Source organism: Nanorana parkeri, unplaced genomic scaffold (genome assembly GCF_000935625.1).
Source record: "Nanorana parkeri isolate BGI_ZX_2015 unplaced genomic scaffold, ASM93562v1 scaffold98, whole genome shotgun sequence".
Classification (NCBI taxonomy): domain Eukaryota; kingdom Metazoa; phylum Chordata; class Amphibia; order Anura; family Dicroglossidae; genus Nanorana; species Nanorana parkeri.
In genome coordinates, this window is record NW_017306366.1 from 2,027,214 (window position 1) to 2,046,298 (window position 19,085).

Here is a 19,085-nt window from a genome sequence, read left to right on the forward strand (position 1 = left end):
CAATGCCATATGCTGTCAGCTCATACCTTTCTAATTCAGCAATGTACCCACCCAGTGCTGCCCACCTGAAAGCCTATGCTAATAGCTACTTTCTATAACTTTATTTGCTTATCTGCAAACACATACTCCCACCCTTTAGCCTGCTGATACAGTACCAGGGGCCTGAGTGGTCTATTTTCGAAATTGCATCCACTACAGGAAAGTAGAGACACTTGAGTGAGATCTCTGGACAGGATTAGAGCTGAGGAAAAAGGTATGCGCTGACTTGTGCGGTCAGCTACCAGTTACAGCTCTTAATTGACATCACCAGAGTTTTCCACAGGTTGGGTTTACATGTTTTTTTCAGTTGTATTTGTTTTATAACTTTTCTTTTTCCTCTCTGTCTTTAGGTAGACGTGGACAAGTCTGGAGAGATGCGTCTCATAGAAATAGATGAATCCCACAAGAGCGAGCACACAGTGTTTATTACACCACCAGAGATTCCTCACTTACCCAACGGAGAGGAGCACCCAAAGAAATACAGGCAAGCGGCAAAGGCTTATGTAATATAATGTGTATGCTTGTGATTGCCTTCAGAAGATCTGTGTGCATTTCAGTTAGCTTGTTTATAGATAATGCAGTCGATCGAAAAGTTTAAAGCCGGCTCCTTTGATCAGCTGATCGAGGAATCCCGGCTGAAAGGGAGCCGACAGCCCCACACGAATGTCGGCCGGTACATTAAAAACCACGTGAAATTTGACCAGTGTATGGGCACCTTTACACAGACCACATGCCTATACCTTCATTCTGAACACACTCTGTCAAGTAAAATAAGTGAGAACTAACACCTCGAGAGTGAGACAGCCTAGGGACACAGGTGCAGAGATTTCACTGTCCAAGTCTTCAAGGGATTGTGGCTGTTTCAAGCTATTGGCATCTAGGTGAAACTGAAATACCAGTTTAGGTTGGACTAACACCTATTCATGGCACCTGATTACATAGGTGTATATACCTGAAATCTGTAATCAAAATAAGTTGTCAAAAGCCACTTGCAGGTTGAAGTCAGACTTGAAGTTACAGTGCATGCTTTGCACGCTCTGACAAAAAGAAGGGTCTTGGGTAATCTTATGGGTGACAGAATTCAGAGTGGGATCACCCTCAGTGTAGAGATATTTGCAAGTAATTTGTGAGGCAGGGCATTGACACAGTCTGCAGAGCTTCAGGATCTGAAGTCTTGTCATCTTTTATTATACCATTTTGTTTTTTTAGATAGGAGGTATGACAGAGTATGTATTTATTTATTTATTTATTTATTTCTTACACGTTCCAGCTGTGTACTGGCTGTTTGGATGTGCAGCATGTGTCAGGTGTGCAGCATGATCCCATGTAAAAAAAAAAATCTAATGGTCAGTAAATGTACAGATCCGCAAAATTCTTATTACATTCTTCTAGTTCAGATTTATGCGTGTACACATGTGCATGCGTTTTCTCGTGTTTTTAGATGTATACATGTGTAAAGTACTGACCATAGAACTATATATATATATATACATACACCCATACACACACACACACACACACTATATAAGATGTAAAAAAAGAAAAGTTTATTGCAGATTTTCAAATATAAAACACACATGTAGAAAAATACTAAAATAACAGCATTGCCCAAATGGGTAACCAGAAGAAAATACCTACAAAGTCCCATAGGGCATTTCTGTCCACAATCACTGAGATCACACTAATAGCTTGAAGCTGGACAGGTAGATGAGACCTAAAGTTGCAGGGTTAAGACCCAAAAAGGGCTGTCCGGTGGACTAAGGCTGGCCGTACATGGCTCTATTTTTCTCGTTTAACCTGCGGGCTGAAGGAAAAAACATAGAGCAGATTCCTCCATCGACACTATCAGTGTGTCAATCAGGGAATCCCCGCTGTTTGCATTGTATTTGCCTGACCAGAGCTGGCAGCTCGTTGGCTCCCAGCTCTGGTCATACGCAGATTTTCCAGCTGGCTCCTTCAATTAGCTGATTGAGGAATTCCGGCTAAAAGGGTGCTGACAGCGGTACACAGTGGGCGAATTGCGTCCGGTTCCTCTAGAACTGGCCGAAAATTGCACAGTGTATGGGCACCCTAAGGAGGAATGAGATGCAAGCAAAGAAAAGGTCCGACACAATAGAAAAGAGGATAAACACAGATTTATTTTTTTTACGTTGGTGTGCATGAGCCCTTCTACTTTTTTTTAAGCGTTTCTCATCTTACTTCTCTACAGATAACCAGATCACTTGGACGGATCTTGTCACCCAGCCTTTTCCTGATTTAGTCAAACATGCATAAAGCCAAATCTGACAGATCCAGACTCCCACTGACAGTCCTTCTACTTAAGAAAATTGTAGAACTGTCTTATCTTCCTCATGATTGATCCATATGTTGGCACTTTAAAGATGAGTTTTGTGTTACCTTTAGTTGACTGTTATGTGGCCATGGGCACTATTCATATTTTTTTAGACACAGCCTGCCCAAGTGACCACAGAGAACGGAGCCGTCTGCATTTGAATTCTCACTTCTGCTTGCTTTATTTATTCACTTTGGAATAAAGAGTCAGGGGTTGTCTGCCCTATGCATATATATGTATGCTTGACCAATGTAGTCCAGATATTGTGATGAATCTTTGGGTTGTCAGATTTTCCAGCCACGGCTACATTTTAGTTTCAAGGTTTGTACAATGGGATGTGTGAGATAGTATAGGTAACATCATTCATTTACTATTTTCTGCATTCATTCTCTTCTATTGTGTTTGGGAGAATTATGTAGAGCCTCTTGGATTATGAACACTGAGAATACATTTAGAAGATTCTGGACAGTGTTTGTATTAGGAGTGGCCTTGTAGGTGGTCCTTTTTTATCATACAGAGAATTATGGTACACCGCCTGGTAATTCTAGGAAAATAGCTTAAATATTACCACATAGAGTGTGGCTGACAAGATTTCACTATATTAGACAGGTTATTTTCAGTTCAGTGACATGCGCAGTGTCTGCCAGCTTTAATTGTGCTTTTTTTTTCTCTCTGGAGTGCTTTGCTCGTTAATTTTCATGATGTTTTTGGCTTAGGAGTTCCAAATGGAGACAGTATTTGCGTAGTCCAGATTTTCTAATACAATTATCTTTTACCATTTTTAAGTGATACTAAACTCGGGCGTTAAATCTTAAAAATGCATTCAGGTTCATGAACTATTAACAAAACTGTGCCCTAGTTGTGTATAACTCAGCTGTAGATCCTCAGATTATCTTGGAAATTGTCCATGGCTCCAAGCTCCCTCCCTTGATGGACTACAATCTCACATGTATTTACTAATTTGTAGTGAGATTGTAGTCCATCACAGGAGTGAGCTTGGAGCGGTGACTACTTTACATCACACACAGGAACCATGGAGAACAAAAGTAGCCACCCTCCAGAAGGAAGGACAGTGGCGGCACCAATTCAGAGATGATTTGAGGATCTACAGCCGAGTGATACACAAATAAGATACTTAAAAAAAAAAAAAGTTAAGGTACTTGAATGTATTTTTTAGCCAGGTTCACACCTGGGCAATTTGTGTCTGTGTGGCAATCGTGCACGGATTACTGTGCGGTCACTGAGTGGACCACCTCCGACGATTGCGCTGGCGGGGCCATTACTTTCTAATGGAGCCCCAGTCACGCCTGGCGGATCGCGCGGTTTCCCACCGCAATTCCGCCTGTGCAACCAAACACGATTGCGGCTAAAACAGCCGCATGTGGTGAGTTGCAAAAAAGGTGCATGTACCTTTTTTTTCTGCGATTGCCGCTCGGATTTAACCCTATTGAACACAATGCAATTGTGTACGACCGCATGGTCCTGGGACACGCGTTCTGGATCGCCCAGGTCTGCACCGGCCCTTAAGATTTAACGCCTGATTTTAGTGTCACTTTAACGGGTACAGTAGCCCAGGTAAAGAGAACATTTGAGATTCCTGCCGCAGGAATCTACGTACCTGACGCAAGGATCCCAAATCGCATTGTATGAATGAAGCCTTAGATTCTGCGTTGTGCAGGAACTCTTGTGGAGAGCTTTATTGTAACTATGCTTGTTTTGTTCTAATTGGATCAACCCTGAGGAATAGGTTTACGGTCAATTGGATTGCATACACAGTCCAGCACTTAGTCTGTGTTATGTTCACACCATATCTGGAGCAAATCTGCAAATACATTGCAGTGCTTTTTTGCTGCTTTCCGGTGCGTTTTTTCTAGCTTACAATCGTCTTTCAGGTGCAGTCTAGTGCGTTTGCATATGTTCCAGTGCGTTTTTTCTCTTTTTTTTTAAAATTTTTTTTTTTTTTTTTTAAATCTGGTCCGGAATGGACTGCGCTGTTGTGACTGAGCCCAGAAATACAATAGGGATACATTAGGATTCTTTTTTGGTCTGGGAACAAACTGTTCTGGTTGGGACATGGTGTGAACAAGCCATAAATTAGGAAAGAAGCCAATTAATCTGCTGGTATGTTTTCTGGGTTGGGTAGAACAGGGTTCCCCGTGTAAACTAACATAAAGAGCAGAGTATCAAAGTCTCCACACAGATTGATTCCAGGATCTGAGCAATGCAAGGCAGCAGTGCTAACCCTTTTATTCTTTTACCTCAGTTACAATGGTTTTCCTGTCCTCACCTTGGATCTTTTTGATACCCCGGATGGGCTCCTGAAAAACCACAGACTTTTCCCCAAAGTCTCAGCTCCCAGCAGTCCGTCTCCAATGTTCAGGAGAACAAAACAGGTAAAATATCAATCAAACACATTTTAATTTTTTTTAAATAAATGAAAATTTTATTTTAGTGACTTCTGCAGAAAACACAAAGAATTTGCTTAGTCAATTGATGCTTCAGCACTGTATTCCAGAATTGGTGAATGAATGAGGTGTAACAATCATGTTATATTCCTTGAAAGGGTAACTGAACTCTAATTTAATATAAGCAAATGATAAAAATGCATAGGCAAAGCTTGTATCAAAATAATCCGTAGATCCAGCGATAAAGACAGATGAATTTATATGCAAATCTTGACATTTCCTTCAAAAGTCAAGCTTGGTTCTGACTTTGCCCTAAATGCCCTGTTGGTCATCGCAATGAATGACCGATCGTTTGCTCAGGAGGTGGGACTGGTAGGGCCAAGCTAGATTATTTAGAGGAAAAGTCTAGTGCAACAGGTTTTTTTTTCTTCCAAGAAGAGTTTGGGCAAAGCTACTAAAAACCACTGGGGAATTTATTCCAATAGTCTTAAATTAGCTTGGCACAGACAACACCTTTTTCTTGGTTATTGGTTTTCAAAATTTGCTAATTTGCCCCTTAAGTTTGAAAATCTGACACAGTTGTTGATGGGTTTTATGTGGAGATTTAATAATGTAACCTCGAGAAAATATTTTTTAAAGTGAACCTGTACTGCTATTTTATAACTTTTAACAGTTCTAAGACCAGGCACCATACTTTGCCCAGTATTCCTATTATTAGCCCCTCTCAGATTTTGGTTTTTGCTTTGTTTTCGTAGTCTGACTTTTCCCGACTTTAAATGGCAATTCTCTGTAAAGTGGTCAGGAAGGACAGGCTTGTCATTCAGGGGTATGGGAACTGGTGAAGCTTAGGCATCAATCAGAAAAAGTCAAGCCACAGTTACAGAGTAGAACTAAATCAGCGAGGGGCAGGGAAGAGATATTTGTCTAATGAAGGTAATGGCACGAGTTTATGACTGGTACACTTTAACCCAACTGCATACTGACATTTCCTGGAACTAGTTGAAAAGAAAATCAGTAGTTTGCCCATAGTAGTTACTTGATTTCATTTTTGGATTTACATTAAAAAAGCAACAATTCAGTTGCAGCAGCCAGTAACAATTGGCTGCTGTGAGCAAACACCTTCGCTTTTATCTCTGTACAGCTTTTCATGAGTGAGCCAGTCAGATTTGGGTGGTCCTGTTTTAAGTTTTTGTAAGGATGAAATAGCTGTTGTTTTAACCTTTTGCAGGAGATCCGGTCGGCTCACAAAATAGCCAAACAGTATTCAACCATCCCCCAAATGTGGTCCAGATGTTTGCTGAGGCATTGTTATGGCTTGTGGTTCATCTGCCTCCCTGCATATGTTAAAGTCTGCCACTCCAAAGTGAGAGCACTGCGCACTGCCTATGATGTTCTGCGGAAGATGCATGTCAAGAAAATCGACTCCCCCGATGAGGTAAGGAAAGAGTGACCCTGATACTGCATGTACTGTATATCTAACACTTCGCATAATGTTGTAGTTTTATGTGCAACCTTTAAGAAAATATAAAAGATTTGTGACTGGTACAAAGAAAAATCAACTCACTAGTAAATACTGCTGTATGTCTAAAATATATCAATAAACCTACCATTATGTAAGGACAAAGAATTGATTGGTAAGGTGGGCAGGTAGAATTTAGGGTCACTTAGGCCACATTTGCAATGTGCTTGTTGCAGAGGAGTGTTCGGCGCACTGTGTATTTCCAGCCAGTGCTCTGTCTATGGTTAGAAAATCAATCGATAGGCAGCTCTGGTCTAAAATCAATGGGTAGCTCTGGTCTAAATGCTACAGGTAGTATTTGTGCAGTTACAGCACCCCAACCACGATATGTAAAGTCAGCCATTTGGCTCAATACACACTATTAGACCTGGCTTTTGCAGGGTACTTTGAAGGGGTAAGAACCACCTGCCAAGGGCCTCGGGTGCTCACAAAGCATCTGCAGACTAAGGTGCCAGCACTGTCACGGTGACAAGCAAACAGCACTGAACTAGGTTAGGCAGCAAACTCAAAGCTGCTGAAAGATGCTGGAACCTGGATGATCAGCAAAGCCTAGTAGAGCATCTACCTCACCTACCCTCCTGGTGTTATTTTCACTACTAAATTAAAGCTGGCTATAAACGAGCCACTGGGTGAATAGGATAAAACACTTGATTTCTGCACTTGCAGCTGTCAGAATATCCCAACAGTGACTTCTGCTGATTTGGCTGCAGTCACTGTTCAACTGACCATTTTCAAGCAGGCTTCTTAAAGCAGGGCAACATTTTTATTAACCCTTGGAGTTGGGCTACCCCTGCACTATAAGGGATAACTGCTCGTTTGTTTAGGGACTAAATAAAAAAGTTACTCACCCAAACCTTGGAGCCGGCCAGCTGTCACAGCACTCCCTCCAGCCTCTCTCCTCCTATGCTGCAATGATGGTATGTCTCTCACAGTGTATTGAACGGGATGACTCAAGGTTCACACCACAAGCCCCGCATTCCAGTGCGTTCGGCCTCTGGAACGCAAGCCGGCCGACTCCCTGTGTTCAGGAGCGGGAGGAGGCATGGCAGTGCATTGAACTCAATGGCACCGCAGCCACACGTTCGCCCACACCCGGAGCACAGGCACTATTTTTGCAGATCGCACTGGACCGGAACACAAGCACTAATGTGCCTCGGCTCCGGGTGTGGGCGAACGTGTGGCTGCGGTGCCATTGACTTCATTGCACTGCCACGCCCCTGAACGCAGGGAGCCGGCCGGCTTTCAATTCAGAGGCCGAACGCACTGGAACGCTGAGTTTGTAGTGTGAACCGGCCCTTAGGCCGCTGCAGCGGAGGGGGAGTGCAGCTGGAAGGACCGGTCTAAGAGCCGGTCTGGCTCAGAGGATCTGGTAAGTATAACTTTATTTTACAGACACAAATGAGCAGTTAACCCTTGCAGTGCGGGGGTAGCCCCACTACAAGGGTTAATAAAAATGTTGCCCACGGTTCTTCTTGACTTAAATTAATTGACTGAAAAATCTACTTTTGTTGAATGGAGTGGTGTCGGCAGGGCAGGACTTGGCTGAAAAGTAAGCAGTGTATGGCCAGCTTAAGAGTGCACTACTGTCTGCCTACAAAAATGTTAATGTTGAAAAAAAAGAAAGGCAAAAAACCCCATTTGTGTCTCGGGGGCAGATCTGTCTATTTGGCCATGTTACAGATGGACAAGTAACTAAACATGGTTGTGCATCGTTAGTGTGTTTTGTCTTATTTTGTTGTTATTCTAGGTTTTTTTTTTGTACACCTGCAACTTACAGACAACATTCTTATTGTGTTTTTTTTTTACATATTTGTGTGTGTGGCAGGTCTGCTACCGTGTTCTTATGCAGTTATGTGGCCAGTATGGGCAGCCCGTCCTCGCTGTCAAAGTACTGTTTGAAATGAAGAAAGCCGGAGTCCATCCGAACGCAATCACCTACGGTTACTATAATAAGGTAAATGGCCCTAAATCCACGACATCGTAGCAAGCTGCTACTTTTCTGTAACCCAGTCTATAAATGTTTCCTTCCAAAATGAAATGTTAAATAAAGGTATTTTGTATAAAAAAAAAATATATTTCCATGTCAGAATAAAATCTTTCAAAAGATGTCTAAGGTTTGGAAATGAAACATTCACACACAAGAACCCTGACCTTCCCAGCTGTTGTAAACTTCAATGCAGGGTCCTGGATGAGTTTTATGAATTGCTTTTAACTTGTAGATTACTTGGAGGAACCGTATGTTTAACACCTGGGTATTTATGCTTCCTCAGTTTCAGACCAGATTGACTTGCAATGGACCAAAAGCTGTTGGTTATTTTGTCATATTTTCCCAAAAGTGTCTCATTTTGTAACCTCCCCTTCCCCCCACGTCAGATGTAGCGAATACAAACTGCCAACAAATGTTTCCAAATATGTTCTCAAACTGTTCCTGTACAGGCTGTTCTGGAAAGTGTATGGCCTTCTGGGAATCGAGGGGGTTATTTCCTGTGGATAAAGGTCAGGAATGTACTTCATGGAGTTGCCCAATTTAAAAGAGCCTTGAAAAAGCAACATTCCTTGGCGCCCCATACAACACTTTCAGGTATTTATTTATTTGCAGACTGTTCAATGGAATACAAGAATGTAAAATACACCCAATCCTTCATTTCTGTGTTACATTTTAATAGCTTGTTTGTGTACAAATAAACCTGGATAGTTCAGAGTTACCGATCTTAAAGGAGAACTATGGGGCCAGGCCTTTTCCCCATAGTTCTCCTAAGGGTCATGGGAGAACACAAACTAGCGTCCTCCCGTGACCCAAAACTCAGCATACTCAGCTGCAGCTCGCGATATACTGAGACGCCGCAGCCGGAACGGATCCCGACACAGCTTGCTCTGCCTATCCAGAGGCAGAGCCAGCTGTGCCCGCCCCCTCCCCTGGCCGTTCCGCCAGTCAGTGCTGGAGGATCGGACAGGGGAGGGGGGAATCCCTGCAGGGAGTCGTGAGTGAGAGTCACAGCTCTCTGCAGGGATAGATAGAGAAGTGAGCAAGCGACGGTATGTGTATGCTTACTTCCCGATCTACTGAGCCGTCCTGTGACCGTTTCATTGACACAGGTCGGCTCAGATTTATGAGGCTGAGTAAAAATCACTCACCTCATAATTCTCCTTTTAATTAGCTCTTTTCTGTCTCTTTTTTTCCTAAGATGGCAGTGACCTGGATGCAGTCAGCCATGGAAGTATGGACAGCTCTATTGACATGAACCCCACAGAGCAACCGTCATTCAGTACAGATGTAACCAGTGCCGACGCTGCAGATGACAGATCCAGTACAGGTTTGTTTTTTTGTTTTATTTTAATTACAAGTATTTATATATCGACCATTTACACAGCGTTTTACATAGTTGCACATTCACATCGGTCCCTGCCCTCTAAGAGCTTACATTCTAAGGTCCCTATCTCACATGTATACCTACAGGAACAATTTAGAGAGGAGCCAATTATCCTTCCAGCATGTCTTTGGAGTGTGGAAGGAAACCTGAGTCCCCGGAGGAAACCCAAACAAGCACAGGGAGAACATGCAAACTCCTTGCAGATAGTGTCCTGACTGGGATACTCTGAAAGAGGGGGAAAAAAAGGACTGAAAAAATAAAACACCGTCTACACATAACCCCCAAATTGCTTGTTGCAAGACACTCTAGTGGTATCCAATTTGTAAAGGTTGTTATATCTAATGGGGCAGCTATGTACATGTGAAGCAAAGATTGCTGTTCCTACGGTCACTGAGCTGTCTAGTTCAAGCAAAATACAAGTAAATGAGTCAAATAAGTCACAAAATATAACACCAAACAGACTGCACTGTTATTGGGTACATTTGTAGTGCCATGTAAGATGTAAAACGGGTGGACAAATTAATCTGGAATTCAGAATCCAGTTTGTCCAAAGGGGGAGCCAGCGGAAGAATTATTATTTTTTTTTTTAAGGAGTCAGCTTCACTGACAACAACTAGAGAAAATCTCAGAAGTTAGGTGCTATCTGTAATTGTTAGGGAGCATTGGCTTTTTGTAAGTAAGTTTCGGCAAAATTGAAAAGTTGTAAAATTTGGTAAATTGAAAGGATAGCGGTTGGCACTGACTACACAAAATCTTAAAGAAGGCAGCTGAGAATGTCATGTACAGCTGCTGTATGTGACAGACGTACCCTATTGCGGTCCAGCGGCGCAGTCCGTCGCTGTCCTGCGCAGGCGCTCCGCCCCTATCTCTCAGGCTCGGTCCTCGTCCTGCACAGGCACGCCGCGGGGCTCTGCTCTTATCTCTCAGGCTCGGTCATCGTCCTGCACAGGTGCGCCGCGGGGCTCCGCCTCCTCTCGCTTGAGCCGTCGGCCTAAAGCCGCGGCTCACTAATTGATCAGCGTCCTACTGTCGATTGTAGCAGGACGCTGATAAACAGAGTTCCTTCGCCTCACAATTGGACCCCTGACTTCTGCGAACAGAGCCATCTCTATTTGGACGCCCTGGACACACTGTCTCCTACAAAACCGCAAGTACCTGGGTCAAAGTACCTATGACGCCAGGACACATTGAATGTTGCTGATTCCATTGAATTGCATTTGATAGCACTTGTTACTGCTGAACTGCATAGACTCTGCATTTATAGCACTTACCATTACTAACTCCATTTGACTCTGCAAATAGTACTTGTGTTTTGATGAACTGCATAGACTCTGCATCTATTGCACTCACCTCTGCTAAACTCAAATTGACTCTGTATTAATGATACTTGATATTGCTGAACTACATAGACTGTGGAGTGATACTGCTTTGTGTGGCTAATATCTGCTGTTAACCCCCACTGTACCAACCAGGGCTCACCATTATCCCAGTACTCACCTCCTCAGCGCAGTCTGTTGTTGTGTCTTACCTATACAGGGTATGATGTGACGCAGCTCGCTCTCCGCCTTATTCCATTACAATGTGGAAACAAAAATCACCAGCACTCAGCAAAATAATTAAACATGGCCATTTATTGGACATAGACGTCACAAAAAACAAGAGCCAACGTTTTGAGACCACACAAGGTCTCTTCCTCAGAGCACGTCTTTCTGCCCTGAGGAAGAGACCCTGTGTGGTCTCGAAATGTTGGCTCTTGTTTTTTTGTGAGGTCTATGTCCAATAAATGGACATGTTGAATTATTTTGCTGAGTGCTGGTAATTTTTGTTTACACATTGTATTTGCACGGTGCCATCTGTGACTATCACTGCAAGCACCATCTTCTGTACAGGCCCGGACTGCTGCAAGGTGTGCGGAGGACTCCCTTATCTATCCTCTTATTCCATTACAAGGCACTAGAGACCTAGCTGCTATCTGAATCCCGTCCAGACTCCGCAGTTGTGATCCATAAGTGTACCTCCCGTGAGGCGAGGCGTTATACTGTATCACACTAAATTACCTGACCAGAAATAAATATTTATGTTACTGGAGTGTTCAACCATCTAATGATTTCTTAAGTCGCTCTGAGACCCTGGTGGTAACATGCCTGCACATAAGTTTCCAGACCTATACACTAAATGTCAGCCAGGGCTTGTTGCAAACCCAGTTTGCCTGTGTTTGCCCAAGCCTGCTCAAAGCTGACCACTACTCCCCCCTCCCCGGCCCAGTCTGCAGTGGCAGTTGCAGCGGGGCACTCAGGGGAATTGGGTTCGCACCAAGCCCAGGCTCATCACTACCACATATTTGCAGAAAAGGTTCTTGCTCTCTCTGGAGGGTTATTTATTTTATATTAAATTATTGCAACTCCAGTTAAAATAAAGAGCCCTGTTTTTTAGCAGTAGTATTACTCAAAGGTGAGAAGAGACAAAGCTGTCTTGCCCTTGTAGTCCCCCAGAGATGTAAGAAGCATGTTGGTGACGACGATCACTGCACTAATGCATGAAATATCACTTTTTGGTTATATGACCAAACAGGTATATTATCATTTTTATTTTTTGCAAAGTGTGTAAAGAACAATAATGGGTCGTTTATACATTTTTGTGTGTCTGTATAGAAATCCTCATTTTAAATCCAACAAATCTTTAATATATTTATATCTTATTTGAAATACCATGCACGCTATTGCTAACATGTTTTGCTTGTATTAGGTGGTCAATCAGATTTGGGATACAGTTCATTGTCCAAAGAGGAAGTTCGCAGGGGGGCTGTACATGATATACAAGAGGAACAGGAAGAATCTCGAGGGAGTGACTCTAGCTCATGTAAGTACCTAAATAAAATTGCTACTATGCAAATCAGCTGTATTTTAGGCAGCTTTTTATAGTTTAATAGTAACTTTCTGCAGACATTGCTACATCTATACCAGCAACAATCATCCATTATTGAGCTCCCGCATAAGTCAGGAAATCAATGAAGGTTTATGGGAAGCATTTCTGTATTGTAAGTCAGTGGGAAAAAAAGGGGTTTTCCCATGATAAAAGTAAGAGATGTTGTTCTAAAACTTTCCTCCCAGTAAGATGTTTGCTTCAGTTAAAGAGAAGGTTTATTAATATTTTTCTTTTGATGTTTAAAATAAAACTGAATAAAAATGTAATATCTAATACATGTTTAAAATTAAATCTTTATATATTTTTCACTCTATTTCTCAATACAGGTTTCCTTTACATTTCTGCCATTTCAAAATGTGTTTAGCTCTCAAAGCAGAAATCTCTGCACTTAATACTTGATTGGAAACACTCTCTTTTAATTCTAAGTAGCTGGTCAATCAACCTGCTTGCCCATAGCAAGAAAGGCGAGTGTGGCAAAATGGTAAATCACAGTGCAGACTGTCCCTGTGATGTCACATATTGCTCTTGTCATCTTCTGTCCCACAGCACTATTTGCTAATAGATTGGAAATAGATATATTAACCACTTAAAGGCCATGGTGTTTCACCCCCTTCCTGGCCAGGCCATTTTTCAGTATTCAGCGCTGCGGTACTTTGACTGATGTTTATTCCGTCATGCAACGCTGTACTGAAATGAATTTTATACCATTTTTTGGGGACAGATAGAGCTTTCTTTTAGTGGTATTTAATCACCACTGGGGTTTTTATTTTTTACTATATAACAAAAAAGTACCCTAAATTTTGAAAAAAAACCATGTTTCCCTGTAAAATGTTATGAAACATTTATTTTCACCCCAATTTTTTGGTATAATATAAAAGACAGGGTCACGTCGGGTAAATAGACACTAAACATGTCAACCTTTAAAATTGCGAGACCGGCAGTGGCGACGAGCAGACAAAGGTGTGGGGGGCGGCGCACACCCGCAGCTCCTGCAAGCGATCGGGCGTCTCTAGAGACGCCTGATCGCTTGTATGTAAACAGCCATCGCTGGCTGTTTACATGCTTACCGTTTTCCCTCTCGTGTGCGCGCTGAGTGCCGCACATGAGAAGGGGGAGGGGCAGGACGTCTCAAGACGCCCTCCCGCTCCTAGCAGACGTCCGTCCGGCCGTTCACAAACGGTCATGGACGGAAGGTAGTTAAGAGTATCCTGCCAGTGGGAGCAATAAACTTTTCCTCTGTTTTGAGTAGGGATGCGCCGATACCGAGTGTTTGGGTGAGTACTCGTACTCGCCCAAATGCTCCGATACCTAGCACGAATACTTCTGTATCAAAAAGCCAGGCAGCGCATCATTACACGCTGCCCGGTTTCCTGATTGGCCAGGTAACGGCTCCAGGAAGCTAGCAAATCCAGAAGCCGGGCGCCGTGTAATGACGCAGTGCCCGGCATTCTGATTGGCTGGGAGGCCGGCGTCATGCTCCCTCGTCATCTCATGAATCATAATATCAAGAAAGTGACCTTAAAGCATTAGTTTGTATTGCTTTAGAAAAAATGTGACCTGTCCCTTTAAGAAAAAGTATCGGTAATTGGTATCTGCAAGTACTTGATCAAAAGTATCAGTACTCGGTCTTAAAGTGGTATCGGTGCATCCCTAGTTTTGAGTACACACTGTAGAGAAGAAACGAGCGAACGTGTGTGTGTGTGTGTGTGTGTGTGTGTGTGTTACTTTTTTCACCCCCTATAAACTCCCTTGCCAAGCCAGTCATATCTTTATTCCACTTACCCAGGAATGTAGATTCATATTATTGAGCCCCACATCAAGATCATTCTAGGGTCTCCTGCCTCTTCTACCTTCCTCTTAAAAGTAAATTCACTGCAGACATCTGTGGGTGTAATATAACATCCACATGAGCATAGTGTCCTCTTTTATAGCAATCTAGTAGAGAAGTCAGATCTATTGATATATTTTATTATTGCTTTTGTAGTTTGGATATAGTACTGAATTCCTAGTACTGGGATACTCCATTGCAAGTATATTGTCTGCTGTTCCTATAGTTCATATTTGCATGTGGTCTAATCTATTTTAATCCCAGAGGCTTCTATTCCCTCCGGTGGTGTGCAGAACTGCCCTTACGTAATGTGGGAGTGCTGTTCTGTGAAACGGTACTTTGAGCCCAGGGTGGTGCAATGATTTCCCCCTGAGACGTAGGTCCAGAACACCATGGGCTCACAGGAAATGGGTATGATGACACAGGGTTTCATTCAAGCTGAAAGACCAGAGGCAGGAGTGGAGAGGTGGGTCTTCACGGGACTGCACTACATTTATTGAGTACTAAATTAGTGATGTGTCTTTCTTGAAGAATGTCTTGTAAAGTGTCTTTCTTGAAGAATGTCTTGTAAAGTATCTTCTCTAATCTGTTTTATACTCAGTGTCTGAATCAGAGAGCTCTAAGGGCAGTAGAGATGGTCTCCCACAGTTGCCATGTCCTGTTTCTGAAAAAGTCACCAAACCTTCAAATATAGTTCGAAAAGACGGCAAAGCAGACAGCGCGGCTGATACGGTTGTAGCCGGTGAGTAGACCTTGAAGTATTATATTGTTTATCTGATTAAACACAGGCTTTAAAGGCCTGAGCAACAGATTTATCTGTGATGTAATTCATCAGGTTTGCTTTTTAGGTACCATCCGACCAATATATGATCAGGCTTAAACCTGAATCTTGAGATGGTGACTTTGTTTTCCCATAACCTGTTAGGAACATTTTGTTTTCATAGCCGACAATGAGTAACTTGCTTTCGTACACTGTAAGCAATTCAGGACATTAAAAGTGTTCCATCTGGTGGCTAAAATCTCTGTTTTGCTGATTTGCTGGATTTAATACTCCGATTCACTGACAATGAGCAGGTATGCACATCAGGAAAGTCAGCAAAAAGTCAGATGTTCTTAACTTCATACATGTTGCTGGATTAGTGACTCAAAGTATTAAAGCAACTGAGTTGATGTAACAGCCAGGCATGTAGTTTTTTTTCAGATGTCAGCAGTGGCAGGATCCATGTTTCTGTCATAACGTGTTTAATTTTTAAGTACACCTCCCTCTCCCTATCTCTCTCTAGAGAGAGACCAAATACTCACCTTTTTCCACAGTGGTGCTCCGTTGCTGTCCAGATGAGCAATGTGTCGCTCTCTCACTGGCGGGGAATGCTGCATAATCGCCCTCTCCAGTGAATGAGTGACACCTCACTTATCTGGCCAACTAGAGCGAACTGCTTTTAAGTTTTTATCTGCCCTCATAGCAATCCTAGCACTGGCATGTTGTAGCCAGTAACAGACTCACAGTATAGAGTTTGGGAGAGCACAAGTTTGCCATGGCCCCTACTGTTTACTTTGTAGGATGAGACAAACCTGCTGCCTAAATACACCTATGAGATCCAACATTTTCTGTCTTCATTTCAGGTAACCCAGCAGGTCTTCTCTTTGCACCGTGCTTTGAGAACACTAAACAACCTGAAATATACCAAAGCTGGAGTTTACGAAGACGACACAAGAGTGCAATGGAACCTACTTTGAAAAGTCCGTCAGAATGGGAATCCAGGAATAGGAACTACAGTGGAGAAAATCTTGCTGTGCTAATGGTCGGTGGGAATTCAGGAGAAACCGAGTCAGGAAAAATGCTGGATAAATTGGGTGCTGATGCAAAAATACTTAGTGGGGCTTTCAAAAAGACTATCCCTCGGCCAAAGACCTTGGACATTAAGAGCAGCTCTCTAAACAAGGATCTTACAAGTGTGGACAAGCAGTGGAGTGACGATGACTCTCCAGTTGGAGAGGAAGAGTACAATGACAAAGTAGATTCCCCAGTGATTTTTGACTTGGAAGATCTGGACAATGACACTGTTGAAAACAAGCAAGTCAAAACAAGTGAACCAAAGGCACAGTTAAGAGAGAGGAGCATAAGTACAAACTCATCTGCATCAACGTTTGTTGCCAAGTCTGTGGAAAAGACAGATGTAAAAGTTGGATTCGATCCTCTATCAATGCTGGCAGCTGAAAATGGCCAGGAAGAGGAAACTGAGGAGTTAGTGGACAACAAAGGTCTTCTAACACCATCTGCTAAGAGGGACCTAGCAGAGGAAATAGAGATGTACATGAATATGAGCAGCCCATTGACTAGCAGAGCCCCCAGCATGGACTTACAAAGAAATGCTTCTGAACAGTACAAAAGCTCTAAATCTATACCACTCTGCCGGCGGTCCAGCCTCCCCTCAACACCCCTACAAGCACCTACATTAATAAAGTCAAAAACTTACCACTCAAAGGAGCGACACCGAGGTCGACTTTGGTCCTCTCCAGGATATGCTACCAGCAGTCCACAAGCAGAACAACCTCCAGACTCTGCTCTAGCCTTGATGTCTCCAACATCCTTTAACTTTGATACACTCCTCACACCTAAGCTGGATGTGTTGAAGACCAGTATGTTCTCTGCTGGAAAAGGTGTTGCTGAGAAAGCCACAAAGTGGTACTCAAAGATCACTAACTATGCTGGACCCATAAAAGTGAGTTCTGTAAACTGTGGGTTTTATTCTCTATATAGTTTAAAGAAACACTTTTTTCTTATGAGCAGCTCAAGGTTACTTTAGATTTCTCCTGGAATATACTGCAACTTGGAGATATATCAATACCTTATTGTTCCAAGTGAATGTTAGTTATGTAATAGTTTTACAGGTTTTCTTGTGTGTAGCCATTTCACTGCAGGATTGAAAGATGTTGTATTTTTCTATATGTACTACTAGACAGCTTCTAGGTCGTCCTAAATTCTTGAACGGCATTGTTATAAATATATCTGATGTGTCTGCCCTTTTACATTAGGGACAATAGCCTTGTGTCTCATTATAAGCTCTATGTTCTGCAGGATCAGAATTCTGACAGAGCGAGCCTTTCTTCAGGTGGTGCTGGAGATGTAGAATCCTGCTCCATCAATGAAGATGACTTTGAAGGCATCACCTCTCCTCGTGACAATGATCTTGCTACTGGTAACAACTCAGTGGGAATGAGTAGGACCAGCCTGGAAAGCAACACCTCACAAGAGGGAGCCTCTAAGCAGCTCTACCACAGTGGTGAGGTTATAGTAACAAGGATGGCTAGTGGAGTCTTGGATAGGATAAAACACAATTACACTGATTAATCTCGCCTTCTGATCCTAGGTTCCCCTTCCAGGACATCGCAGAACTACAAGTCTGAGATTTTATCTTCCTGCAGTTCTAGTAGCACTAGTGTCTTCCAGAACTATGCTATGGAGGTACATTATTTATTTTTTTATCATCTTTCTGCAAGAGGAAAAATGTGAGTTCAAAATTTGAATAGGCTGTCGCAGAAAAAAAGGCCCCAAAACATACATTCCTCAGTTTTAGACTGTGTGGAACTTATAAGATTCACACATGCTGTTCTGCTGCTCCAGCTGCTACCAAAACACAGGATGTAATAACTATTCTCATTTAGATACTGGTGATGTGATGTTTCTTTTAAAAGGTGAAAGATATCTGGACAAGAGGAATTCTCCATATAACAAGCTGACCTACTGTATTTCATTTTGGTGTTCCTTGACTCTTTATGGGCTCTTGGCCCCAGTCTTTGTTAGGACTTCACATTGTATAAATATAATCTGTCATGCTGCCTGTAAATTGTATTGGCTATAAGCAGTATACACTTAGAGCTGTATTTCCCATAACAGGTACTAATCTCCAGCTGCTCCCGGTGTCTGACCTGTGATTGTCTGGTCCATGAGGAGGAGATTATGGCTGGCTGGACAGCAGATGATTCAAATCTGAACACCACATGTCCCTTCTGTGGGAGCGCCTTCCTCCCATTCCTGAACATTGAAATTAGAGACCTGCGCTGCCCTGGCAGGTAAGGATCATTACATTATCCAGATGACATAGCTTATGACATTTTAAATATTTTGTACTAAAGAGCATAAGATCTCCACAAATGTGAGCAACTTTCCTGATAGACATTTATCAGTTAGTTATACAATGAAATTATTTGAATTAATTTGAATCAGATGCACATATAGAGAGAGATTCACCAATATCAGTCTTTCGGTATCACGTACAAGTACCGATATTTATATTTCGGTACTCGCCAATACAGAGTACCGATAACAGTACTTCGGCTGGCATGGAGACGGCTTCCCGGGCAATTAAGAAGATGGGTGGTGAATAGTGCCATGCCGCTAGGCTTCTTGAATGCCCGGGAAGCTGGCTCCATGGTGTTTGGCTGGCTCCATGCTGATTGGCCGGGAAGCCGGCTTCCCAGCCAATCAGCATCAAGCTAGCCGAACAGCATGGAGTCGGCTTCCCGGCCAATCAGGATAGATATGTATAAATAGTTTTAGATTTGTGTAGCACAAAGTTTGGCTTACCAAGTCATATGTTCATTGTAATAAAAAAAAAAAAAGTTTATTATAGAGCTGAGCATATGATTAAATAGGGGCAGCACT

General features: G+C 42.6%; 1 protein-coding gene across 1 annotated transcript in view; it reads left to right on the forward strand.

Moving 5' to 3' along the window:
- The window catches only part of DENND4A (DENN domain containing 4A), a 97,840-nt gene that overhangs the window by 65,901 nt on the left and 12,854 nt on the right, over positions 1-19,085 (forward strand). The window contains exons 15-26 of the mRNA XM_018552844.1: positions 390-523; positions 4,635-4,764; positions 6,005-6,211; positions 8,121-8,249; positions 8,732-8,876; positions 9,481-9,609; positions 12,412-12,525; positions 15,021-15,161; positions 16,043-17,142; positions 17,499-17,703; positions 17,791-17,885; positions 18,318-18,493. Coding sequence (XP_018408346.1) covers positions 390-523; positions 4,635-4,764; positions 6,005-6,211; positions 8,121-8,249; positions 8,732-8,876; positions 9,481-9,609; positions 12,412-12,525; positions 15,021-15,161; positions 16,043-17,142; positions 17,499-17,703; positions 17,791-17,885; positions 18,318-18,493 — 2,705 coding nt within the window. The remainder of the gene's footprint in view (positions 1-389; positions 524-4,634; positions 4,765-6,004; positions 6,212-8,120; positions 8,250-8,731; positions 8,877-9,480; positions 9,610-12,411; positions 12,526-15,020; positions 15,162-16,042; positions 17,143-17,498; positions 17,704-17,790; positions 17,886-18,317; positions 18,494-19,085) is intronic.